The sequence below is a fragment of the Phascolarctos cinereus genome, unplaced genomic scaffold, assembly GCF_003287225.1.
Source record: "Phascolarctos cinereus isolate Bilbo 61053 unplaced genomic scaffold, phaCin_HiC Scaffold_5;HRSCAF=322, whole genome shotgun sequence".
In the NCBI taxonomy this organism is placed as follows: Eukaryota; Metazoa; Chordata; class Mammalia; order Diprotodontia; family Phascolarctidae; genus Phascolarctos; species Phascolarctos cinereus.
This window is the reverse complement of record NW_027555958.1, coordinates 21,715,724-21,740,481: the sequence shown is the minus strand read 5'-3', so window position 1 is coordinate 21,740,481 and position 24,758 is coordinate 21,715,724. Positions and strand designations below refer to the sequence as shown.

At 46.4% G+C, this 24,758-nt stretch overlaps 1 protein-coding gene across 5 annotated transcripts in view; it reads right to left on the bottom strand.

The window, feature by feature from the left end:
- The window catches only part of GTF2IRD1 (GTF2I repeat domain containing 1), a 229,666-nt gene that overhangs the window by 83,168 nt on the left and 121,740 nt on the right, over positions 1-24,758 (bottom strand). For all 5 annotated transcript variants that reach the window (XM_078154722.1, XM_078154720.1, XM_021005739.2 and 2 more), the window contains exons 10-14: positions 20,448-20,473; positions 18,244-18,358; positions 11,573-11,610; positions 10,288-10,368; positions 9,386-9,475 (exon numbers count right to left, since the gene is read on the bottom strand). In XM_078154722.1, the coding sequence (XP_078010848.1) occupies positions 9,386-9,475; positions 10,288-10,368; positions 11,573-11,610; positions 18,244-18,358; positions 20,448-20,473 (350 nt within the window). The remainder of the gene's footprint in view (positions 1-9,385; positions 9,476-10,287; positions 10,369-11,572; positions 11,611-18,243; positions 18,359-20,447; positions 20,474-24,758) is intronic.

Here is a 24,758-nt window from a genome sequence, read left to right as displayed (position 1 = left end):
TCTAACATTCATTCATTCGTTCATTCGTTTGTTCATTCATTCATTCATTCATTCATTCATTCATTCATTCATTCAACAAGTCTACTGTGTGTCAGATATTGTGAAGGTGCTGAGGATACAAATAAAAATGAAGCTGACATCCTTCTGGAGGCAGGCCCAGGGTGGGAGAGAAGGTATGTACATAAAGAAACAAATACAAAATGTATACAATGTAAAAACAAAGTAATTTTTTGGAGTGTCTAGCAATTACAAGGATCTAGAAAGGACTGGTGTAAGAAGAGGTGGTCAGCATTTGAGGTGAGCCTTAAAGGAAGCTAAACATTCCAAGAGGCAGAGGAGAGGAGGGAGTGCATTCCAGGCATGGCACGTGGTCTGGATAAAGAGACGGGTATGGGATGGAACGCTGCGTACAAGAAGCAGCAGGTCTGCCAGCTTGGTTACAACACAGAGTATGCAAAGGGGATTAATGTGAGACAAGCCTGGAAAAGCAGGCTGGAGCCAGACTGTGAGAGGCTTTAAATGCCAAGCAGAGGAATTTGTATTTGATTCTGGAGAAAAAGAGAGAGAGACAGGGGTTGGCATTTATTGAACAGGAAAACAGGAAGAAAAGGAAGGAAGGAAACATGCCTTTATTAAACACCTACTATGCTAAACTTCACAAATATCTCATTTGATCTTTACAGCCATCTAGTGAGGCAGGTGCTATTATTTTCTTCATTTTACAGTTGAGGAAACTGAGGCAGACAGAGGTTAAGTGACTTTCCCAGGGTTACACAGCTTATAACCGTGTGAGGCTCAGGACTTTCTAACTCCAGGTCCAGGTGTGCCAGTTAGCTGCCTTGAGAAGGGGAGTGACATGATCATACTTTTGCGTATCTGCTTTGGCAAGTGAGTACGGGGTGGATTGAGAGGGTAGAGCTAGAATCAGGGAAGCAAACCAGGAAGCCTCCTGTGAGAGACTTCTGGGTCACATAACCAACAAGTGGGAAGACCAGCCACTTTCCGTAGTTTCTATTCTCCATGCCCCCCATCCCCCGACAAAAGGAATTGTGTCAGATATGGATGGATTAACTATAGCTGAATCCATAAAACAAGGAAATGAGAAGCCCAAGAAGGTAAAAGCCTTAAGTGTTAACACTAGACAACATTAATTTTTAACATAGCGACTTAGCGCCTTTCACTACCAATCTCCATGCTCCAGCGGGGAGCAGTTTGTCCCTTGAACCCCTGCTTGGATTTCCCTCTTGTTACAAAGACTTTGCCAGTCCACCCTATCTCTGGTCTCCACTCCTACCCCCATTTCCATTGCAACAAACAGAAGACACTAATTTTGTGCCATGTGGGGAGGAAAGGGGCAAAGGAATCAGGCTTTCTTCTGCCTGGGGTGGCCTCTAGGTTAGTGAAACTGCAAACTATAGATTCTGTCCAGAACGCCTTCCTGTCCCTCCTCTAATCCTGCAAAAAGTAGAAGCGGATTCAGCTCAGCCAAATAAGGAAAGGAGAAAAAAAAACTGGAAAAGAGGGTCAGTGTGAATGACTACAAGAAGCCTGAAGGAAAGGGTAATAAAGGTTATCTGGGGTTAGGTTTGTAGCCTCAGAAAACACTTGGGGCAGTGAATAAAGCTGTGAAAAGCAAATCCCCCAACATGAGAGAAGGCCGAGGCAGTTATCCTGTCTGATTCCTCAGATGTGCCCACCATCAAAGGGGGAGGAGTCAGAAAACAAACGACTGGGGAATATGAGGAGAATAGGCTGAAATGCCAGATTTCAAGAGGAACAAAATTCAATTAAAAACCTAGAATACAAGTAGATAAGTCAACAGAGAAGACACTAAAATTAAAAGGAACGGTAAGTACTAAATCCTCAGAGAGATTACAAAGCTCTCTTAACAACTATTACAAGACAAAAGAATTGAGTCAATGCCTGATGAAATACAGAGCCCTGTGAAATCCCAAGAGAGGACAGAGCAACAGGAAGATATTCCAGAATGGTTCAAAAGAAAAATGAAAGCCATGAGAGCAGAAGTCAGAAAGGAACAACTGTCAGAACCTAATGGTCTTCCCTGCCTAAATAATCAGCATATTAGAAAGACTTGGCTCTAAAGTGAAGGAGTTTCTCCAAGAATCAAAAGGGAGAATAATAGATTTTGAATACAAAAATACCAAATTGGAGGAAAAGCAGTCAGAAGAGAAAAGTAAGGCGATAATGTCGACAGAACACACGATTTCTCTTCAAGCAAAAGCAACTGACCTAGAAAACAGGATGCACAGAGACAAGTGAGGATCAGAGATCTCCCAGAAGAACATGACAAATCAAAAAAGTCTGAAGGCTACAATGTAGGAAATAATACGAGAAAATTGCCCAGAACTTCTGACTACAGAAAACAAAAGACCAGTCATAAGCATACACAGATCACCTTCAGAAAAAACAAACTGCTCCTTCCCCGCCTCCAATCCCCACGCTTCAAACTCCAAGACACACTGGGGCTAAATTTACCAATTCCAAAGACAAACAATAAATTTTTCAACTAGACAGAAAAGATCTTTAAATGCAAATGAAAGGAAATTTAAACCACATATTCTGTAACCATTAAAAAACATAAAAGAGAATGAAATAATATGTTTTTAAAAGCAAAGTGGTTTAAGTTACAGCCCCAAATGACCTACAAACCTGAATCATCAATGGGTAAAGATGGCTGGGGATAGCTAGGTGGTGCAACAGATAGAGTGCTGGACCTAGAGGCAGGAAGACTCCTCTTCCTGAGTTCAAATCTGGCTTCAGACACGTATTGCCTCAGTTTCCTCATCTGTAAAATGAGCTGAAGAAGGAAATAGCAAACCACTCCAGGATCTTTGCCAAGAAAACCCCAGATGGGGTCTCAAAGAGTCAGACATGACTGAACAATAACAAATTTGGCATTTAAAGCTCTTTATGTATAACCTGGCCCCTTGCTACCTCTCCAGCCTTCTTACATTGTAATCTCTTCCATAATTTCTTCAATCCAGCCATACTGGCCTTTTGTATTTCCTTTCCCAGGGCAGTCTGGGCCTCTGCACTGATTGTGCCCTCCCCCCTCCTCCATCTTGTTCTGCCCTTTATGTTCCCTGGCTTCCTTCAAGTCTCAGCCCAACTCTCAGCTTCTTTTTCTTCTTCTTTTTTTTTTTTGGTGAGACAGTGGGGGTTAAGTGACTTGCCCAGGGTCACACAGCTAGTAAGTGTCAAGTGTCTGAGGCCGGATTTAAACTCAAGTCCTCCTGACTCCAAGGCCGGAGCTCTATCCACTGCACCACTTAGCTGCCCCTCTAAATCTCAGCTTCTGTACCTCATGGATTGTGTCAATATCTTGTATGTTCCTAAGTCCTTCCATGTCACCTGCTCCATTAGAATCTAAGTTCTGGAAGGCAGAGACTGTCTTTACCTTTCTTGGTACCCCCCAAGGCTTAGTGCAGCACCTGGCACATAGTAGGAGCTTACTAAATGCTTGTTGACCAGCTGACTGTGTGGTGAGAAGGGGCTGGATGCCAGAGACACTGCAGAGGCAGGATTAATTCGATTAACTAACTGATTAAACAGAGAAAGGTGTTTGAGAGGGAAGAGTTAAACACGCTTCCCCAAACGGGAGCCTGGGAGATTGGGAGGAGGGTGATGCCCTTAATAGAAACAGGGAAGTTGGGAATAGGGTGAGATTACGGGGAAAAATAATAAAGGGGACACATGTGGAAACATGGACTTGGTCCTACAACCCCAGATCCTTCCTTGAAGCTGAAAATAGTTTCAGAACAAAAAAGTAGGATCATGGGGTCACAGGATCACTGGTCTGGGACTTAAAGGGAACTCAAAGGCTACCTAGTCTTATCCCCCTCATTTTACAGATGAGAAAACTGAGGCCTCGAGCTTACCTTGGTTATATAGCTAGGAAACGTCACATTTGAACTCAGGTCTGCCAGACACTAAGGCCCCTTTACTCTATCCAATATATGGCATTGCCTTCTCAAATAACAAGAATGGAAAAATAATAATAACCGACATATTTATAAAGCCCTTGAAGGTTTACAGACATTATGCCGTTTGAGCTTAACAACAGTCTTGTGGGATGAGTAGGTATTATCTTGGGCGGCCCAGTGGTGAGAGTACTAAGCCTGGAGTCAGGAAGACCTGAGTTCAAATCTGGCCTCAGATACTTACTAGCTGTATGACCCTAGGCAAGTCACTTAACCTCTCTCTGCCTCAGTTTCCCAAACTGTAAAATGAGGATAATAACAGCACCTACCTCTCAAAGTTTCTCCGAGGATCAAATGAGATAATATTTGTTGTGCTTAGCAAAGTACTTGGCACACAGCAGGTACTATATTTCTTTAGTTGTTTCTGATTCTTTGTGACCCCGTTTGGGGTTTTCTTGACTAAGATACTGAAGCGGTTTAGCATTTCCTTCTCCAGCTCATTTTACAGATGAGGAAACAGAGGCAAACAGGGTGAAGTGACTTGCCCAGCGTCACACAGCTAACAACTATCTAAGGCTGGATTTGAACTCAGGTCTTCCTAACTCTAGGCCAGGTGTCTATCCATTGTGCCACCTAGTTGCCCAGGTACTATATAAGTCCTAGCTATTATTATATTCATTTTTACAGATAAGAAAACTGAGGTTCAGAGAGTTCTAGTGGCTTGTCCAACATAACACAGCCAAAGGGTGTGGGGCTGTGGGGGAAGCTGGAGGGAGATCTGGGGCAAAGGGTCATTTTAGGTGGCTACTGAGGTCCTTTTGGAACCTGGGTCTCTGACCCTGTGATCTCTGATTTATGAATAAACTGGCCTCATTGCAGGGTGAGAAACGCTAGGTAGGTGTAAGATCACAGAACACCAATTATTTTAATGAAGCGCCTGTTGGGAATAAAGAGGGGGCCCCTCTGATGACAGGCTGTCCTAATTTTAATGTACTAATTTCCGTCATCAGGCGTTTCCATGGGAACAGATGGATGCTACAAACAAAGAATTAACAAGCCTTCAACCAGGCAAGATTTAGACAGAGAGATTTCGGCTGGCCGGGGCAGGAGGAGAGACTGAAGGTGGGATTCACAACCTGGGCAGAGACCAGAGCACGGGGAATTTACGGAAACCTTCATTTGCTCTGAGCACGTGTGAGCTCCCGGCCAGCTCTGCTGCAAGGGACACCTGTGAGTGAACCCGGACATGGGCATTTCTAGACGTTCGTGAGCGTTACCTATTCTTTGGGCGATGCCCCCAGAAATGTCCTGGTGTGTGCTGAAACATGTTTACAAATTGAGTGGAAAGAAGCAAGGAAAACCACAGCATTTTCACTAGTTTTGCAATCTGAGCCCATCTCAAATCCTATCTCCTTCACAAATCAGGGGGGATTTGGTGTCTGAACACTTGGGTTCAAATCCTGGCTCTGCTTTGGATTTACTGTGTGACCTTGGACAACCTGCTTCCTATCAGATCTGGGATGGAATGACCTCTGGGGTCAGTTAGGTCTATCCTGCCGTGGCCAAGGCCACACAAGTCACATCAGCATTATGTGGCAGGGTTGGGATCTGACTCCAAATCCCTGAGCTTCTATTACTTCACACAGAATTTCTGGGCCTCAGTTTCCTCATCTGTAATACAAAAGGGTGACCAAATGACGTTGTAAATCTCATCTGGCTCTAGATCTATGCTCCAAGGCCTTCCCAGACCACACTTCCCTGTAGAGATCACTCCCTTCTCTGAACAACAGCCACTCATTTGGCAGCCAGGGACGGCTGGGTGGTGCAGTGGATACAGCACTGAGGTGTCAGACACATTGTAGTTGTATGACCCTGGGCAAGTCACTTTATCTCTGTCTGCCTCAGTTTCTTCAACTATAAAATAAGGATAATAATAGCACTCTCCTCCCGGGTTGTTGTGAGAAAATACTTAAAAAGAGCTTAGCACAGTTTTTGGCACACAGCAGGCATGTAATAAATACACTTTCCCTCTATCCCCTGGCATTCAGCCTAAGGTGGCAGAATTTGATGCACGTTTCAGCTCGTCTAGCCTAACCTCTCACCTGGGAATCCCTGCTACGTGCATCCCTGAGAGGAGGTCATCTAGCCATTTCTTGAATCGTTCCAGCAATGAGCAGCTCACTACCTCATGAAGCAGCTTATTCTATTGTTGCAGAGTGCTCCCCACAAGGCAATTCTAGGGCCTAAATGTGCCTCCCTGTCCCTTCTGCTGAGGTCCCTGTCTTTGGAATCTGAGGTTACACAGAATAAACTTTCTTCCTTCTCTATGTGACAGCCTTTGAACGCTCAGAGAAAGCTCTCGGGTCTTCCTGAGGGCTTGTCTCCAGCTCCAGCTCCTTCGATTGAGGCGCGCGTCATGGATCAGAGAGGTAGAGCTGGACGGGGTCTCAGAGGCCATCGAGTCCACTCCCCGAATTTAACAGATGAGGCTCAGAGAGGGGATGCGATTTGGCCAAGCTCATAAGAAGCAGAGGCAAGATCTGAACACGGGTCCTCTGACACTGATTCAAGAGCTCTGACCATTACACAACAGGCTCTCACAAGCCTGGCCAACATGCTCTGGAGGTCACTTGGTTGGACAACTTTCCTCCCTAAAATGTGCCCAGGATTGAATGCAGGATACTACAGACCAGGGCAGAAGAGAGCCAGGCATCTGCTTCTTCCCATGACCTGGGCGCTCGCCTTCCTATAACAAAGCCAAGACTGCTTCAGCCTTCTTGATGTCAGCATCAAACTCAGGGCTCACATGGAGCTTGCAGTCCACTAAGACCTCGGGAGCCTTTTCTGTCAGAAGTGCTGCCAAAGAGAGGCTGAAAAGTATATATATATATATATTTTTTTTTTTTGCTTTTAGGCAATTGGGGTTAAGTGACTTGCCCAGGGTCACCACAGCTAGTAAGTGTCAAGTGTTTGGTCTGAGGCTGGGTTTGAACTCTATCCACTGCGCCACCTAGCTGCCCCTGAAAAGTATATTTCTTCATGTTCCTCCCAGGGTCTTGGGCACACAGAGTGCTCAGCCAACAGCTGTGGACTGACTGATTAGGCCAAGTCCCACCTGTGTCAGGGCTGTCTGATTTATTAATGACTCTCACACAGAACCCCTCGCAAGGCACTCCACTGAAAAGATGTGTTTAACAAACCTCTTCAAAATAATAAATGTGTAAAAATAATAAACAACAAAACAAGTATCCTAAAATAACATATGTATAAAAATATCAAATCTCCTAAAAATCATAATAGAATAATTATCTTAAAATAAAAAATATGTAAAAATAATAAATATCTTAAAATAATAAATGTATAAAAATAATAATGGTTGGTTGATTGCTATCCTTGGTTCTGAAAGAGGACCAAAATGACATCACTACATAAAAAATACTAAAATGATCTTAACGATATTAATGTATAAAATAATACATATTTTAAAAATTATACATGTATAAAATAAAAATATCTAAAACAACTGAAAAGAAACCTCTTGCTAACTTGAGAAAGTATATAAATCATAATAATGATTGATAATTGTTTGGTACCTTAAAGTTCCTTTTTTTTTGCTTTTCGGTGAGGCAATCAGGGTTAAGTGACTTACCCAGGCTCACACAGCTAAGACGTGTCTAAGAATGGGATTGAACTCTGTGTTCCTAACTCTAGGCCTGGTGCTCTATCTATTGCCCCATCTAGCTGGCTATGAAATGATGAATGATGAAAAATCCAGAGAAGTATAGGAAGACTTCTAGGAACTGATGAAAAGCGAAGTGAGCAGAACCAGGAAAACAATATCCCCATTAACAACAATGTGAACAGGGTGGCAGGGGGAAGGAAATTGAGCACTGGGGAATGAAAATGACAGGTTTAGCCTGGAGAAGAGTTGAAAAACAGACCTCCTTCCCTTCATAGCAGAAGTGGGGTGCCATGGATATGGAATACTGCATACACGGTCAGACATGTTTGATGGGTTAGCTAGTTTTGCTAGATAGTTTTTTTTTTCCATTTTAAAACCTTTGTTACAAATGATGGCTTACTGAGGAGAGGGGAAGGAATATATTCAGAAATCACACATGGAATCAATGAAAATAAGATCATTTTTCAAAAAGAAGAGACCACAGAAAAACCTAGAATCAAGGTGAATATCCATCTACTAAGGAACGGTTGGACAAACTGAGGCACATGAATATAGAGCAATATTGTTGTGCTGTAAGAAATGACAAAATGGAGAATTCAGAGAACTCAGAGACTTGTTTGAACTCACGTGGGATGAAGAAGGCGGGACCAAGGCCCAACAATGAATGCGAATGATAAAAATACTCAAAAGCAGCTGGGTTGGCGCTGACGCATCCCCACGAATGTTCTCAGGCTGCAGAAGAGACGCTGAAACACATCTCCCTCCTCTTAGTACAGAGGTGGGGGACTACGGGTGTGGAATGCTGTATATGCCACCAGACCAGCTCCATTCTGCTGTGCTAGTTGGCTCTGTGGAAAGCGATAGACTTTCTTCTCTGCTATAAAGGAGGGCTGGTAAAGCAGCAAGATGTATGAGACTGCCAGCTGGCTTTGAGCCTGGAAGATCTGGGTCCAATCTCTCTCTCTCTCTCTCTCTCACACACACACACACACACACACTGTCTGACCCTGGGTAAGTCTCTTAACCCTAGGCAACTCTCTAAGCCTCTAAGTTGCAAAGAAGGTGCCAATAAGCATTGGTAGAGGGAGTTCCCTCACCTGGGAGCTCTCTATACCAATCCCTGATAAGGGGGGGCTCATCAGCTGAGGAGGAAGGCAGCCAGTAGTGGCAGTGGGGATGACAGGGACATGAATGAAAATGATATAAAAATAAAAGACAACCATAAAACTTCTTTTTTCAAACACTACAGGAAACAACAAATATGTGAGACACTTGGAAAGACTCAAAGATGTAAACTGAGGCAGTGCCAAAGAAATCATACCCAATGACCACAGCGAGGTAAAGGGCAAGACCAGACTCCAGCACAGGGGAAGATGAATTTGTGAAATTACAAAGAGTAAGCCCAGGCCCAAAGAAGAGATGGGAGAAAACAGCTCCCCCCAAACCTCTGCAGATCTGGGGGCAGGGTGGGGGGCCATGGGTATGGAGAACGGCATACAGTCAGATTTGTTTTGATGTACTCATTGGTTTTACTGATTTTTCTCCCTCTTCTTTTAAAAAATATTCTTTGTTCTAATGGATGGCTCTGAGTCAGAGGGAGGAAGGGGAGGGATACAGGGGGAAATCTGGATGATGTAAAAACAAGATTTCAACAAAATCACTTTTTCAAAAAAGCGGATTCCTTTTATCTACTTGAGGAAGGCTGGAGAGTCTGTGGCCCTATCCTGGGGTGGGGGAGCTCCGAGCGCCCCCTTTTCCTTACCTTCCATTGTCTCAAGGATGTAGTTGGACTCCTCTGAAGGAAGGTGCCCGGTCACAGGGTCGTGCATTTCATCAGAGGTGGGTGAAGGGTCTGTAAATGCCACCCCCCCCCACCAAATGACAAGGTGGTCTCTGCTTTCTCTCCTTCTCTCCTGCCCCCACCCCTGCCCCCCAGGGGGCCTGGGATAGAGCAGCCTCCTTGGGGTATTAAGGACAGTCACTCTGCAGGGCATCTGGGAGACATGGAAGTCTACTAACCCCAATAAGATGTCCCCCTCCCCTTCCATCCTGAGCTTCCTCCCACCCCCACAACTCCAGGCCCTTAGGGCAAGCCTGAGGACTAGAGAATTACAGAGTGATTCCCTTGCCAAGAGATAAGGCACAAGGTAGGAGGGGTTTCTAGGCTCACCTCACCTCTGGACCTCCCCTGGGCTGGGTTGACTTTTGGGGCCTACCAAGGAAATTATTTGACTGCCCCATTTGCCCTTTCTTGGCCCCTTCCTGGATGACACTGAGTATGGTGCCCAGGCCCCTCCTGCTGCCCTGCTTGGGAGGGAAGTATCTGATGACCTTGTTTCCATTGAGGCCCGAGGGACAGACAGGGGTGGGGTGGGGTTGGGGGGTACGCCCTCTCCCAGGGCTTTCCTAAAGGGGCTCAGCCCGGCTGGCCATGGGATGCTGGCAGTTAGGAAGCCTTCCTAGGGAGCTCGAGACCAGAGTCCAGAGACTCAAATCTGTGCATCGGTCCTGCCCTCCGGTTAGATTGCACGTGGGCACGCCTCTGCTAAACTCTCTATCTTCCCTGAGGCTTCATGGCTGTCAAAATGGACTGGAGATCCAGATGGTAACTTCTGAGTCCTCGCTCCTGGAGGGACCCTGCTCAGTTGACCATGGCCCCCTTACCTGGGACAGTGACCTGAATGATGTCTAGATCATCTGGCTCAATTTTGATATGCCTCAGTCCGCTCAGCTCCCCTGAGGTCCCTGGAGAAAAGAGGGGACACCCAGAGGAGGGATGATGTTCTGATGGCCCTGGACGGTGGGACCCACCATTAAAGCCCAGGGATCGAGGTGAGGTGAGCCCTGCGGCAGAATCAGGGGCCCGTCTTTTCAGAGCTGACTCAATGCTGCCTCCCAGCTGGGGACTCTCCCGCCTCTGCCAAAGGCTACTCTGCATCATTTCCGAGGTTCCAGCCAGCACTAAATCTACTGTCCTATGACTGACTATTGGAAGGGACCTCAGAGGCCATTTTGCAGATGAGGAAACTGAGGTCTAGAAAGGCCAAATTACCTGTCCAACGTCACCAAGGTCCTCCTGCTCCAGAACCAGATGGCCTTTCCCCAGCACCCTGGTCTCTGCTCTTCCTGCCCTCCCAACTACACCACACGAGTGAAGCCCCAGTGAGCAAGGCTGGCCCTGGTCCCCAGAGCCTGGGAATAGAAGAGCTTCGAGAAGAGCCAGCTCACAAGTGGCTGCTGGTGCAGAGTTATGGCTGCTGGCATTTCTTTACTCCAACCACAGTTCTGTGTGCCCATCCCCTGGGTCACCTTCGCAGGAGGCTCTGAAAGTCTCCTAAATCAAGCAGCTCAGTGGCTCAGTGCACAGAGCATTGGGCTTGGAGTCAGGAAGACTGACCAGCTTTGTGACCCTGGGCAAGTCCTTTAGCCTCTGTTTGCCTCAGTTTCCTCATCTGTAAAATGGGGCAGAGAAATTGAACTCAGGGGGGCCCTTACAGTCCTTTTCCAATGGAAATCTATGATCAGTCCTGAGATTTCAAGAGATCCTGTTTGGGGTGAGAGTGGGGAGAGGTATGTATATGGGTGAGTGGGGGCTGGCTCTGGAGCTTCTGAGCCACTTGGGGGTGATCTGAACTAGCTGGGAACACCCCTGCCCTGCTCAGGATTCTTTCTCAGACGATGCCACGGCTGGGGGCTGGGAATGTGTCCCAAGAGCAGATTCCATACTGAGAGGGCAATAGCTCCAGGTATGGAGGCTCCTGGTGAGGAGGCTCCGGGTGGGGGTCACTGAAAGGAGTGTCTGCCTTGGGAGAGCAGGTCTTGTCATCCTCATGATGGTGCTGGAGCTGGAGCTGCGGGTGCTCCCTGAGGATGCCGGCCCAGGCCACGCCTCCCTCTCCCATTCATCCCCAGCCCGCCCAGACACCAAGGGGACGTCCCAGCTCCGTACCTGGCTCACAGTCTTCGGCTATGCCGCATTTGTCCAACCTGAGAAACAGAAATGAAGAGCACAGCAATGATGACGGGGCACAGCAGGAGTCATTGTCAGCACCAATTCTCCAGCCACAAAAACCTGGCTTCAACACCCTTCTCTAACTGGCTCACACTCTAGCGGGCTACTCTCCTCACTGCCCTCCACATGTGTCATACTCATTCCCACCTCCAGGCCTTTACTCAGGCTGTGCCCCCCTCCAGACCTCCCAATTCCCACACTTTTCTTTGACTGCTGAATCTTGCTGGAGCTGGAGCCTCGTAAGATTTAGATCAAGAAAGAATCTTAGGGGTCACTGAATCTAATCCCTTCGTGTTACAGAGCAGCTAAGACCTATACAGCATTTTAAGTTTAGCCAAGCATTCTGAACATAATTGATCCTTATAACAACACTATGAGATAATAATAACATGAGCATTCATAGAACACTTCTAAGGTTTGCAAAGAGTTTTAAAAGATTATTTCACTTGAGTTTCATTGTTACTCCCATTTCACAGATAAGGAAACTGAGCGTGAGAGAACAGTAGTGACTTGTCCAGGGTCACAAAGCTTCGAAGTGACAAAGGCAGATTTCAAACTGTTCTTTCTGATTCCAGGCCCAGCAGAGAGAAGGTCCAAGAGAAGGGCGTCCAAGGTCACACAAGGAGTCCCACTTCCTACGGGAGCCTTCTACAACAGCTCCATCCCGCACTGATCACTCCCATAATAGACTTTGTTATCAAGCAGTGGACCTTGAGACAGGAAGATCTGAGTTTAAATCACCTTCATACACTTACTAGCTGTATGACCCTGGGCAAGTCATTTAACTTCCAACTGCCTCAGTTTCTTTATCAGTAAAAATGTGGATAATAATAACACGTCCCTCCCGGAATTGTTGTAATGATCAAAACAGATGATATTTGCAGAGCCCTAGTTGTTATTATTATTAATATGATCTTGTGACCATAAGTCCACAGAAGAGGCTTATCACTACAGTCTGGAGAGTGGGACTGACCTCACTCAGACTATACACTTTTTGAAAACTAGAATCATTTTAAAATGTTTTGTGTGCTACTCCCTACACTCAGTGCAAATCTACATATTTACTGTTGTTCAGTTGTTTCAGTCATATCTGACTCTCTGTGGCCCCCTTTGGGGTTTTCAAGGAAGAGATACTGGAGGGGTTTGCCATTTCCTCCTCCAGCTCGTTTGACAGATAAGGAAACCGAGGCAAACAGAATGAAGTGACTCACCCAGGGTCACACAGCTAGTAAGTGCCTGAGGTCACATGTGAACTAAGATCCTCTAGGACCAATGCTCTATCCACTGAGCCACCCAGCTGCCCCCATTCTGATCTTAATGTACCTTAGCACTGCATTAGAGTTTTGGTTGTCAAGTTGTGCTGCTGACAAAACCCACAGAAATTTTCCCACAAACTATCACTTAGTCATATGTGCTCTATCTTGTAACAGAGATTTTTTTTTGGGGGGGGGGAGTGTGCTAGGCAATGGGGTTAAATGACTTGCCCAGGATCACACAGCTAGTTAAGTGTTATGTGTCTGAGGCTGGATTTGCACTCAGGTCCTCATGACTCCAGGGCCAGTGCTGTGTCCACTGTGCCACCCAGCCACCCCTGAGATATATTTTTTTAAACCTAAGTACAGTAATTAAATTATCTCCGCAAAATTTCATCTGCTGAAATCTTTGGGATCCCAACTGTGGCTGGCCCCTTTAGTTATCCCTCTCAGCTGTTTCCTATGCAAAGAATCCCTTTTATGTCCTGAATGAAGTTATTGATAAAAATGTAGAAGGGGAGCAGAGCCTTGCAGCTCATCACTAAAGACCTCCTTCGAAGTCAGTATCAACCAGTTTTGTGAATAACTTTAAGTACAGCCGCACAAGAAGCTCTGAAGTAGACAACGCTGATGGGTCGAGGGACCTTGTCACATGAGAAGAACAGGTCAGTCTGGCATGAGGCAGCCGTGCCAGCTCCTCCTCTCCCTTCCCTGCCTCAGTGCTCATGAGATCTAGGGACAGGATCCACCATCTTCGAATTCTGCTTTGAATCGGTGTCGGCACCATCAGACCATTGAATGGAGGCGTCTTCGTGCTCTTTTAGAGGATCAAGGCAACAATGCCTCTTAGTCTCTGGCCTTCTCCATCTTCCTGCCTTCCCCCAGCCCTCTAAGCTCCCAGCTGGCCAGCCCTTTACGCAGTCTTTGGTAGAATTCTTCAAGCCGGGAAATCTGACCTTAGTCAGAGCAGCTATGCGCTTCTCTGTTATCTCCTCCCCGATCTTGGGCTTTCATTTCCTCTTCCCTATTTTTGTTCTAATCTTTCCAGTCTGAGGACATTTTCCTTGATATGGCAGATGGAGTTGAGAAGGACTGTTTATTCTGCTGGCCATTAGCTTTGTCTAATCCACCTTGAGCAGCAGACGTTCCCTCCCTTGTTATTTCTCCCTTGGAAACTAGTCTTAAAAAAAAATCTATTTGGAGTACTTAGCATGTTTATCTCCTTTTTCATCTCAGAATTCCTAATATTATTGTTTTAAAAAAAACAACTACAATTTCATTCTAAATTTAACTAATATCAAAAAAAGAAATTTCCATTTACAAAATAGAACAGAATTATGTAAGAAATTGATAGTCCGTATTATTGTTTTAAAAAAAAAACTACAATTTCATTCTAAATTTAACTAATATCAAAAAAGAAATTTCCATTTACAAAATAGAACAGAATTATGTAAGAAATTGATAGTCCGTATTATTGTTTTAAAAAAAACAACTACAATTTCATTCTAAATTTAACTAATATCAAAAAAGAAATTTCCATTTGTAAAACAGAACAGCAAGAAATGATTATGTAGGAAACTGAAAGTCCATATCATATACAGCCTGCTTTTTTTAAAAAGTATATGATAGGGGCAGCTAGGAGGCGCAGGGGATATAAAACACTGGGCCTGGAGTCACTTCCTGAGTTCAAATCTGGACTCAGACACTTACTAGCTGTGTGACCCTGGGCAAGTCACTTAACTCTTTGCCTCAGTTTCCTCATCTGTAAAAAGAGCTAGAGAAGAAAATGGCAAACCACTTGAGTATCTTTACCAAGAAAACCCCAAATGGGGTCACAAAGAGTTGGACATGATTGAAATGACTGATATAGGGACTTAATCACTGTTTTGGAGGAAGACAGGTCCCTTCTAAAATCCCACCTCCTACAGGAAGCCTTTTTCAATCTCTCTTAATGCTAGGGCCTTCTCTCTGTTGGTTCTCTCCAGTTTATCCTGTCTACATTTTCTTTGCACGTTTTCTCCTCAGTAGACTGTGAGTTCCTTGAGGGCAGGGGCTGTCTTTTACCTTTTTTTTTTTTGTAACCCCAGGGCTTAGCACAATGCCTGCTACAAATGAATGCTTACTGACTGACTTTTTTCTGTTTAGTCCCAGAGAGTGGAGGCAGAGCCACGAGCTGGAAGTCTCTGGGAGGCCGATTTCAGCTCAATATAAACATGACCCTTCTCACGTATTTTATCTCATACATTATCTCAACCGAAGAAAATGTCACACCACTGAGCTTCTTTGGTGAAATTCACAGCAGCGTGAAAGAGGCCACTCTAACCGATTTAATTAGCAAGGGCCCAAAATCAGCAGCTAGGAAAATAAAATAGATGCTCAAATGAGATTCCATACGTAAAGAGCTTCGACAACTTTAACGTTCTATGTGGATATCGCTTGTAATAAATAACGCTTTAAAATCTGCATAGTGCTTTACAAATATTATCTCATTTTATTAACCTCACAACAACCCCGAGAAGTAGGTGCTATTATTATCCCTGTTTTATGATAATAATAATAATATTTATATAGTGCTTACCATGTGCCAGGCACCTTGCTGAGCACTTCACAATTCTAATCTCACTCAATCCCCATAACAACCTGCTAAGTAGGTACTATCATCACCCCCATTTTATAATAAAAACAATAACATTTATATAGCACCTACTCTGAACCAGTCACTGTGCTAAGCGCTTTACAATTATTATCTCATTTGATCTCCAAAACAACTCTGCTATTATTATCCCCATTTTACAGATGGGGAAAGTAAGGCAAACAACAGCTACTAAATGTCTACGGCCAGATTTGAACTTAAAAACTTCTTGATTTCAGGTACAGGGCTCTACCTACTATGCTACCTAGCTGTAGTTATTATCACTAATAATAATCAATATTATTCCTATCGATAAAGAAAACCATCAGGAACTATCTCTGCAGGAATTGCGGGTGTTTTTGATGAAAACATAAAAATGGGACAGGCAGGCTTTTTTTTTTTTTGCTGCAGATCACATAATTATGGTCTTGCACCTGACTGACGTGAATAGCGAACACAAATTCCCTCCGTGGCTGCTGTTGATTGATTTTCAGAAAGCATTTGGCCGAGTACAAAAAAAAAAAATGCAGCCTTCAAGAAGTCTCTCCTCAGGCAAGGTGTCAAAAATTAGACGTGATTTCATGGCAGAAGTAACTACCAAAATAACTTTGTGCGTGAAGTAACACCAGGAGGTGTGAAACAGAAAGTTTTATGTTTATCACAGGTTCTCACCGACATCACGAAGATATCCTGGGTAAAGCCCAAACAAAAGAAAATGTTCCTAATTAATGTTCACGCTCTCTAATACTCTTGTTTACAGAAGATACAGCCATAAGTTCATCAAGCCCTGGAACACAGAGGAAGCTTCCTCAGTGAAATTCACAACAATGTGAAAGAGATTGGTTTAACCATCCACACGAAGAAGACAAAGTGGATGAAAACCACACATAGATTACGACATACAGCTGAAGGGGAAGATATCATCAATATGTCATGTCTTATGATGAAGGAGCTGGGAAAGTTTAGCCTGGAGAACAGAAGACCTGGGGTGGGTGGGTGGTGAATACCCTCAAGTTTTTGAAGGGAGGGCTTAGACCCCAAGGGCTAAACTAAGAACAACAGGTGAATGCTTCAGAGTATCAGATTTCTGTTTGCTATACAGAAAAATTTCCCTTCATTTTATTAACAATTAGTACTATCCAAAGGTGGACCGAGCTGCCGCCAGCCGGGATGACTTCTTCCTCATCAATGTCTCCCAGAAGAGCTTGCATCATTTGTTAGGGTTCCGTTGGTAGAAGCATTCGCTTGGATGGTCTCTGAGGCCTCATCTAACTTGGAGATTCTCTGTTTATCTCGGACATATAGAATTTGAAGCGTCTGAAGGCCCGCCTCGGGAAAGAGGGATGAGACTTACCCTCTTTGGCTCCAGAAGGCAGAACTGGGAACAATGAGTAAAGGGAGGCATGCTGGTACGGTGGTAGGAGCACCGGCTCTGGAGTCCAAGGACCTGGGTTCAAATCTCACCTCAAACACTCACTGCCTGTGGGACCTTGAGCAGCTTCAACCTCTCTGGGCCCCATTTTCCTTATCTCTACAATGAGGGGACTGGACTAGATGGTTTCGGAGGTCCCTGCCAGAGCTGGAGCTACAAAACTATGATCTTATAATCCCCGCTGGACCTCAGTTTCCTCAGCTGTAAAATGAGCAGGTTGGACCAGATGGCCTGGGGTCCTTTCTAGCTCTTGAGCTGGGATGTGGAGTTGAAGAAAAGAAGATTTAGTTTTGGCTTTCATTTCTATGTCGACATCCCATCAGATACACTGGCTTCCCAGGCTCCCAACCTTCTCCATTCCCACGATGCCTGTCCTCACTACATTCTAGCCACATCCTCAATCTCCTCATCATCGTCAGTATTCCATCCCTCACAATCCCTAACTCTGAAATTGGGTCAGTCTCCACCTGCCCCATAACCTTCTCTTCTTCCCTCTCTCTCTGCCCCTCATTCCTTCTAAACGTATTGTCCACCCTCCGTGAAGCTGTCCACTCGGTGCTTTCCCAGGATGCCAATCGCCCCTGCTCTGTCCTCACTTTTTTCCCCTTCAAAATCTAGTTCAGCTTTACATTGTCCCCTCCCTTGAAATCCCTTAACCCCATTGGCCTTTCCCACCGACTTCTAGTCTTTTTCCAAACCCAGTCTTGAATCATTGCCGCCACCCGCCTTCTCTGCTGCCACACGGCCTAGATCCATCACAAATTTGTGATTCAAACTCAGTGGGGGCCTCCTTGATCTATGCAAAAGAAATTCTGCCCTGGTCATCTCTTGGTACACTCCCCAGTGGGCTACTTCATCTATCACTTACACTACTTTCTTCCTGCCCCTCTCACTGGCTGATCTTGTCTCACAATAGATGGTTCTCTGTCACGGGATCTCTCCCCTAATTCCATGCTTCAAACCACTTCAAAAGCAGCAGCCTCCATCTTCTCATCCTTTGACCTAGTCCCCCAAATTCTCTCCCAAAAGAGGCTGTGGCCATGTTTGGTCCTCAGCTCCGCACTTCATAATCCTCGCTGCCCTTCCCACCAGATGAGGAGGAAGAGGTTACACAGACCAGACTATTGATTGATTGTCCACAGACCAAGCCTGAATCGTAGCCAGAAGCCTTCACTTCAATGGATGTCTGTTCTCAAGACCCCCAAGGCCCAGGACTTGGATCCACAGTCCCATCAAAGCCAGAGGGAGAAAGGAGGAAGAGAATGTGTAGGCCAAGGGCCACTGACCTTACCTGGCTTGTGACGTCCCAGCCAGATCGAGGACAACCATCCGTGGGGCTTCCGCTGAGGTGTCCTCGGATGGACTGGCTGGTTCCAGCTTGGTGGGGTCTTTGGTAAATTTGCTTCCTGGCAACAAGGCGAGGAGAGAGAAAATGAGATGTGAAACCACAGCTAGCTCTGCTCAGTCCAGCTGAGAATCCTCTTCAGGTCCTGCCTCTCCCCGTCTGGGTCAAGGCCCGAGAGATGAATTGTGAGCAAGGAGTTGAGCGGCCACCTTCAGAGGATGCCCCAAAGGCAGCCAGAGGGCAGACTTTGGTGGCTTAAACCATCGATCCCTGAACCCCACTCTTGCATAAGATGATTAGCCCACCTTGACAACTATAGTGTTATGTGTACATATATACTGGGGGAGAGGAGGGTTTCTGAGCCAGAAACAAATGTCCCCTTGACCCTACTCCTTCCTCACATTTCTTGCCAACTCTCCATATGGGTGTGGTAGGGGGAGCATTCCCAGGGCCAGTCACCTGGGAGAATCCATTCCTTCTATTAAAGATCCATTGAGGGTGGCAGGGGAACCCAGGCCCTTGCACTGAAGGAGATGGATGTCTGGAGCACACAAATGATCAATGGTCTGATCGCAGGTTTGTATGTACATCTTTTCTATTCAAGCAGACTGTAAGCTCCTTGAAGGCAGGACTTGAGGCTCCAGCCAAGTACCACCACGCACGCAGCAGCGGCTCAATACTGAGTCTAATTCATCTGAACCTTTCCTAGAAGCAACCCAGCCTCAATCCACCCTTTTCAAGGGCCCCTGGGACCCACAGGGAAAGGGGGGATGACAATAATAATGCTGGGAAATAGACCTTTGATTTCACTGGTGTGAGGAACTCATTGGACAAGGATATGCCCTCTCTAAATGCAAGTGATTGGCACCTTCTCTTAGAGAACTATTCTGAGCATTTAGAAATTAAGTGATTTGTCCAAGGTCACATAGCTACTGAATCCTGAACCCAAGCCTTCCCGATTCCAAGGCTAGACCACTAACCATGGTGCTACACAGACTCTTGTATGTAGTTTCAAGGTAATTTTTAGGAAATTAATCGGGTTGTTGGTTTGATTGTTGAAGGAGGCTCTGGGAACCCTCCTACTTTCTTTACCTCTTTACCTATTTCTGTACCTTTAATTGGGTTAAATTCCTAAAATTACCCTAAAAGTAAAGATGAGAGGCTGGGTAGTACAATGGTTAGAAGGATCAGACTAGTGAACTAGGAAACTTCTGTGCCAAGTCAGGCCGCCATCTTCTCTAGTCTGAGACTAGAGATGCCCAGAGCACTGGGGAGTTTCGCCTTGCCCAGCCAATGTGGATTATAGGCAGGACTTGAACCCAGGTCTTCTTGGTTCAGTGACCAACTCTATTTGTGTTATTCAGGCTACCTCTCCATGATAATAACAATTGCTAACATTTACAAAGCACTCCAAGGTCTGCAAAGCATTTTTCATATATCTCACTTTGACCCTGCAAACAACCCTGTGAGGTGGGAGCTATTATCATCTCCATTTTACAGATTGGGAAACTGAGACCAAGATGGGTAAAGTGACTTGTCTGGGGTCAGTCGGATTCTGAGGCAGCCTTTAAACTCAGGTCTTCCAGACTCCAGTTCCAATACTCTCTCTTCTGTGCTACCTAGCTGAATGAAGCCCTGGCTTGTCACCAAAGGCTTGGTGTCTCTCCTCAACCAGGTGCAGAAACAGGAGGTGAAGGAAATGGGAGGTGAAGGAAACGGGAAGGTTCCCAGAGGGAAAGGGAACAGGCCTCCTTCAACAGCCACACCCAAAACAAGCTCTTCCCTACTCCTGCTGAGTCAATGAAATGCAAAAGCGCCTACTGTGCGCTAAGCGCTGAGCCAAAAGGGGGTCAAAAGACAAAAAGGAAAACTCGCATCTGCCCTCAAGGAGCTCACATCAAGACCCTTCCATACATTCCTTACCCAGCTCTCGGGTGCTTGTATAATCTGGGAGCTCAGGAATGCAGAGCCAAGAGGAGAACCCCATGCCCCTCCCTTGTAACTTGGGGGGGGGGAGAGAAAGGTACTTTCTCCAGCCAATCACCTTAGAGACCCCCCCCCCAACCAAGGAGAGGCCCTGTCCCGAGTCCCGGCCACAGCAATGGCCCGCGTTCCAGCTTAGCTTTAGAATACAAGGTGCCAACACGTACCTGTGAAGATTCTCTCATCAAACATCCTGGGGAGAGAAAAGAAAAGAGAAGGTAGCTCCTGGTGAGTGCGTCTAGGAACTCGGGGGTTCTCTCTCCGTCTCTCTCTCCTCTTCCCCTTCTCTTTCTCTCTCTGTCTGTCTCTTTGTCTCTGTCTGTCTGTCTCTCCCCCTCTCCTGTCCTATTCTCTCTGTCTCTCTTTCCTTCTCTCCTCTCCTCTTCCCTCTGTCTCTCTCTCTCTCTCTCTCTCTCTCTCACACACACACACACCCCTCTCATCTCTCTCTCTCTGTTCTTTCTCTCCCTCCCTCCCTCTCTATCTCTGTCTCTCTCTCACACACACCCTTCTCATCTCTCCATCTCTCTTTCTCTCCTTCCCTCTCTGTCTCTCTCTCTTTCACACACACACACACACACACACACACACACACACACACAGAGTCTCCTCTATGGGGTAAAGACCACGCAGCTCGGCCCACTTGTACTTCTTGGCCTGCCTGTTCCAGAGCTTCTTTCTCTCTTTAATCCACACTTGGGCCACGAAGGGTGAAGCTCACCCATGCACACAACACATGCACTCCCTCATCTCCATGAGTGGAGGGTAAGGAGTCCCCCATGTTGCCCAGGTGAACAGGCAATCCAAAATGATTAAGGTGTGGTTTTATAATGCATTTGGAGACTCAGCTGGGGAAATGAGCGTTACTGGCATTTTGGGGGGGATTAATAGGTTTATAACATTTTGTAATCTGTTAAGAGAGCCAAATGACTCTCACCTGGATCCATGGCTCAAAAAGAAGAAAAAAAGGATGACGGAGAGTCCGTGTTTAGACACTGCTTATCATCCTTTGCAGCAAATGCGTTAAGGAGATAATACAACTATTTGTTATCCCCTGATGAGGAAACTGGGACACAGGTCACTTGGTCCATGTTGTTCAGTCATTTTTCAGGTGTGTCTGACTCTTCATGACCCCATTTGGGGTTTTCTTGGCAGAGATACAGGAGAGGTTTGCCATTTCCTTCTCCGGCTCATTTTACAGATGAGGAAACTGAGGCAGACAGGGTTAGGTGACTTACCCAGGGTCACACAGCCAGTAAGTATGTGAGGCCAGATCTGAACTCAGGAAGATGAGGCCTGGCACTCTGCGCACTATGGCACCCCCTAGCTGCCCCTACACTGGTCCATGAATCTGGGTCTTAAACCTCCAATACAGAGCTGTGGTGGCAGTGGGGGTGGGGTAGGGTTCTTTTCAGGTACGGGTTGGACTAGGTAGCTACTGAGGCGCCTTCCAGCTCTGAAATTCTGTCACTCGGTAAAGCAGCAGAGGTATGACTGGAACTCAGGTCCTCCCATTCCAAGTTCAATGCCCTTCCCACCAGGTCACTAAGACTGCCGATCCCACGAGGTCCCTGAGGGCAGCAGGAATTCTATGTCTCTGCATAGCACCCTTGTATACACAAAGTGCTGAATAAATGCCTGATGTCTGATGTTGGTCTCCTCTCCAGCACTGCCTGGCCCAGGACCGGGCGCACAGCAGGGCTCATGGTCAAGATGTGCTGACTGTAACTGAAATAACCTGAGCAAGATCCACGTGGGAGGCAGGAGAGAAGGATGAGGAAGGGAAAAGAAGATGAGCACGGCTCAGTAAAGGCCTTACTGGAGCTGGAGGGGATGCTGGGAAGAGGAGCGAGGAACAGGAGTCCTGGGGCTGGGCCCTCGGGGAGGAGGGCAGCCAGGGGGCCAGGGACGAATCGGAAGAGAAGGTTCATGCCGCAGAGATGCTGGTCGAGGGTGAGGGCGTAACTGCATCATCCCAGAGACATTTCTGAAGTTCTTTAAGCTTTACAGAACACCTGACATCTATTACATCATGTGAGCTTGACAACTGTGAGGCAGGTAGTGACGTGCTGGCTTCAAATCTTGGACATGCTGTGTGACCCTGGGCTAGTCACCTAACTCTGTTAGTCTCAGCTTCCTCATCTGCAAAATGAGCTGGAGAAGGAAATGGCAAACCACTCGAGTAGCTTTGCCAAGATGGGCAAATGGGGTCACAAAGAGTCAGACACGACTGAAATAACTGAACAAAAATGGGGCTAATGACAGTATCTAAGTCACAGAGTTGTAGTGAAGATCAACAGGAGCTGTAGGTTAGCCTCACTGAACCTCTCTAGGCCTCAGTTTCCCCATCTGTAAAATGAAAACAATGATGTCTGTGGCACTTAGCTCTCAGTTGTGAGGCTCAAATAAGGTATTTGCTTTAACACTAGAAGAATCTGTGATTTTGTCAGAATAGGCGCAACTTCCACAGCTTCGTGGACAGTCTTCATGAATTGCTGGCCTGAAAAACCATCTCCCTGTAGCAAGCCCCCCTGACCTTCAATTGGATAACAGGGTCAGGAACACTGAGCTGGAATAGACCCATGGTTTTACAGATAAAGAAACTGAGGTCCCACCACACAGCTAGTGAGCATCAGAGGTGGGATTGAACTCAGGTCTTCCTTTCCTGAATCCAGTGCTCTAACCATTACAACATGCTGCCTGGGCCTTAGGTGGGGGCACATAACCCATTGCTAGGTCCATGTGCCCCACCCAGCAGGACACACAAGAATGCTGCCCCTCACTGGAATTTCTCTCAGAGGCACCAGAGTGGAACTTAAGCAAAATGCTTAGTAGAGTGTATGGTACATGGTCGGTGCTTAATAAATGCTCATTCCTTCTCTCTAGATGTGAAGGTGTTTCCTCACTAGGAGATTCCCATATCAATGAAGTCATGGCTTCTGTCTGAAAGCATGTTGTTTCATCACTAGGACCTCCACGGGTCCTAACACAGAGCTTTGTATGGGGCAGATGTTGTTAAAATGGTTTTGTGGATTACCTGGCTGGTTACAAGCCGAGTGTCTACAGAGTTCTCATGAGAAGGCTGGAAGGGATCTCAGGGGCCATTAAGTACAACCCTCCCATTTTACAGGCAAGGAAACAGAGGCTCAGGGAGATAACCACCAAGGGGGTAAATGACCGAGGCAGGATTTGAACCCAGGGTCTTTGACCATAGAACTGTCTCTACTGAACAGTGAAGAGGCCAGTCACCCTCTAAAGCTCTGGTCACTGCTGACTTTGGAGCTCTGGGAGGCTTCGGATGCTGCTCCAAAAGGACGAGAAAAATCAATCACAGCATATAAACATTTAAAGAGCGGAGGAGGAAAAGGTGGCTTTGATCATCCTGCACAGGACCGCCCCTTCTGCTGTGCCACGGGAGGTCTCCCCTCCTCCCAACCGGGGGCCCAGGTGCCTCTTTGTTCCCTGACAACATTCATCTGTGGCCACTCGATTAAACAGGCTAGCGTCAACCCAGGAAGAGACTCAGAAGAGAAATTGGCTTTCTTTCTGAGAGTGCTGCTTGGCTCCCTCCCCCCAGGACGGAGGCCTGCCAGTGCCGGGGACTGGCCTTTGTATTATTTATATGCTGATTAATTTATCAACAGGCACTGGGGAAGGGGGGATTCTGACAACACCCAGCTCACGGACCCCCTTCCCCTGTGTCACAGAGGCGAAGGGTCAAGGCCGACCAGAACAGGGCAGGGGTGTGGAGGAGAGGAGATGGGCCCTGGGGGACGGGGGTGGGGGGGTGGGTGTGTTCATACCTTGGACGTGAGGAAGAGCGCCAGATACATGGCCGGGGCAGATGATTGATACCAGACTCCTGGGTTTAGAGCCAGAAGGGAGCTGAGGCTCCTGAATCATTTTACAAATGAGGAAACTGAGGCCCAGAGAGGGGAAGAGATTTGCCCAGGTCACAAAGTTAGAAGGGATTTAAACACAGGTCTTTCTGATACCAGGTCCATCATTCTATCCCCCACATCATGCACGGAATTCATTCCCCTGCCTCCAAACAGGTTGAGACCTAACTTGAAAGGCAGTGTGGTGCAATGGAGTATTGAATTTGGAGTCAAAGGATCTGGGTTCAAGTCTTGGCTTAGCTACTAACTAGCAGTGTGACCTTGGACAAGTCACCTAACCATCCTGGGTCTCAGTTTCCACATTCGTAAAATGAAAGAGTTGGTCCAAATCACTTCTAAAGTCCCTTCTTGCTCTATCTATGTATGCCTGTGACTGTGACCTTGGGTAAATCATTTCATCTCAGAGTGCAGTGGCCTCGAGGTCCCTTCCAGAACAGATCTGTGAGTCTACACTCACAACTTGTACGGGCCTCGGACAGCTATCCTGGAGGAGGAGGAAGGGGTTAGCATGTGGGATCTCAAAGGGCCCTTTCTGTAGGACCTTGTCACAGACCGAGAGTACCATCTTTACCTAATAAA